The 2,500-nt window shown below is 51.6% G+C and overlaps 1 protein-coding gene across 1 annotated transcript in view; it reads right to left on the bottom strand.

The window, feature by feature from the left end:
* The window catches only part of LOC119569413 (piggyBac transposable element-derived protein 4-like), a 1,367-nt gene extending 332 nt beyond the window's left edge, over positions 1-1,035 (bottom strand). Inside the window, exons 1-2 of the mRNA XM_037917585.1 lie at positions 1,029-1,035; positions 1-884 (exon numbers count right to left, since the gene is read on the bottom strand). The exon at positions 1-884 is cut by the window's left edge and continues 4 nt beyond it. Coding sequence (XP_037773513.1) covers positions 1-884; positions 1,029-1,035 — 891 coding nt within the window. The remainder of the gene's footprint in view (positions 885-1,028) is intronic.
* Positions 1,036-2,500: the final 1,465 nt, after the last annotated feature.

The raw sequence follows: 2,500 nt of genomic DNA, 5'->3' as shown, positions 1-2,500 counted from the left end.
CTGCAGCAATCCTCGAACGAGTTCCTTTCGGAACTCAAACTGAGTAAGTTTACCGCCGAGGGCCCGGTGGATAGCCAGCGCGTTGGTCGTAGTCATATCCAACAGGTAAAAGAAAATCTTCTTATACCACTTGACGGTCTTCCTCGTCGTTGGATATGACTGCGCCAGCTGATCCGAGAGGTCGACACCCTTCATGCCGTTGTTGTAGGCAGCGACAACTTCAGGCTTCGACCTCTCCACCCTCGGCGGTTGGGGAGGCAGGGTAACGACCTTGCTGGTGTGGGCGGTAGAAAGCATCGTAACAGGACGCTTGTCCACCCACTGAAGGCAGATCATTCCGGTCTTGCTGGACCGGAAGTCGATTTGTCCCCGACTCGCCTGCAGGTCCGAGGGCATGCCACGCCGGTTGAGACGCACAGTCCCAACTGCACTGGTCTTCCTGGCCTGCAGGTAATGGAAGAGAGTCGGGGAGGTTGTACCAGTTGTCGGTGTATAACTGGTACCCTTGTCGAACAGATCTGCCTTCTCCAGCAGGTCGGTGACGGCCTTCATGCTGGATGGAAATACGCCGCGGTCCTGCCCCATGTAGATCTTGAAGGCCGCCGTATACCCTGCCTCTGGACCGTCGGACGAGCAAAGCTTGTAGACCTTCAGCCCTCTCCGAGCCCTCTTGCTCGGATTGTACTGGAGGGCGTGGTGACGCCCCTTGAAGGCCCACAAGCTCTCGTCGACGGTCACGTTTCTTGTTCGGGACGAAGGCGGATCGATACGTCGATTCCAAGACTCTAACACAGGGCGCAGCTTCCAAAGCCTGTCCTCCGCGGGATGCTCCCCTTCGTTGTCAGCGAAGTGGAGCGCGGAGGTCAGGGAAATCGTAGCGGTCCCTGGTCATCGTCTTGGCGAACACCGACGAGGACATTAACGGGTCCGTCGACCACCATTCCCTCTGGTCCCTCTTCGACTGAAGGCCCATCAGGAATCGTAAGCCGACATAGGAGCGGACTTCCTGCACCGTTGTGTCCTCCCACCCTTCATATGGGATGAAGGGTGCGCGGGTTCGTCGAACATACCTGTGGTTGGAATAAAAAGACATTGTAAAATCAGGGGGGTTTTTCAAAAAAAGACATGTAGAAAATTACGATTTCAAGTCAGAATATACAGAGATATTGTTTTTTACTTACCGATTCGTCTCGTCCACGATGGTCTGAAACAACTCCTCTGGGAACACACTGGTGAACACTTCTAATGGGGTCGACGAGTCTTCAAGGGGTGCTTTCACACCCGGTGTCCCCTCGAAGCAGTGACGCCTGACGAAATTCTCCCTCTTCGACCAACAAAAAGAGGGAGTTCCCGGAGCATTACGCTCCCAATGTCGTCTGACGTATTCTGCGAGGGGTCGTCGGATCCAAAGAGGTATCCACCAGCGGGACATAGTCAAAATCTTCATCTGAGTCGTCGTCCACACCCGACTCTTCGGTATCGAACTCGGATCCCTCCCAATCCGAGTCGTCACCGTCAAATCGAGTGGAGATTTCAACTTCTGTAAAAAAAATACAAAGGTAAACGTGAGTTCTCTGTGGAAATAGTCTTGGTATGCAGAAACAAAGTCAATGTTCCAACGACACGTTTTTTTTATCAAGTCAAAAAAAGGAAAACTTACCAGAGAGATCGCTAGTCTAGGCAATTTCAGAGGAGGTGTATAATCCTCTTCGTCTGTAGAATACAGGTATAGAAGAGGATATGGGGCATTCCGCAAGCGTTGGATTCCGACGTCGATGGCTGGGGGTCATCAACGTCGCTGAACGAGAGGTCCCGAAACAGCAGGGAAATCCTTGGCTTGCGGCCGCGGCGTACAGAAAGTTGTCTTGACATTTTGCAAGGTCAGCTTCTTCCATCCAAGTGATTATCTTCCCCTTTGGGTCGCCTTTATTGCGATTTTTCAGAGGCATTAGCCAATCAGATTCGCCATGTCGGGTCACGTGAGTCACGTGAGGTAATTCGGGGAACGTGGTAAACTATGGCTGAACTACTCTACTGGCAATCATTGTCCCCCAAAAGATCTAGAAAATCACGTAAACACGCACATGCAGACGCGTACACACGTACACACCACGCACATGCAGAAACGTACACACGTACACACACGCACATGCTCTCTCTCTCTCTCTCTCTCTCTCTCTCTCTCTCTCTCTCTCTCTCTCTCTCTCTCTCTCTCTCTCACACAACACACACCACACACACACACCACACACATGCTCTCTCTCTCTCTCCTCTCTCTCTCTCTCTCTTCTCACACACACACACACACACACACCCCACACACACGCTCTCTCTCTCTCTCTCTCTTCACAAAACAAAAACACACACACAGACACACACGCACATGCTCTCTCTCTCTCTCTTCGCTCTCATTCTCACACAGACACAAAGTACAGTAAGGACGTGCGTCATGGTAGAAAACTTGCTGAGTGACTGTTTAGGTTTCAGAGAGAAAAAATAA

The sequence above is a fragment of the Penaeus monodon genome, unplaced genomic scaffold (genome assembly GCF_015228065.2).
Source record: "Penaeus monodon isolate SGIC_2016 unplaced genomic scaffold, NSTDA_Pmon_1 PmonScaffold_150, whole genome shotgun sequence".
NCBI classification, from domain to species: domain Eukaryota; kingdom Metazoa; phylum Arthropoda; class Malacostraca; order Decapoda; family Penaeidae; genus Penaeus; species Penaeus monodon.
This window is presented reverse-complemented; position numbering and strand designations above follow the sequence as displayed.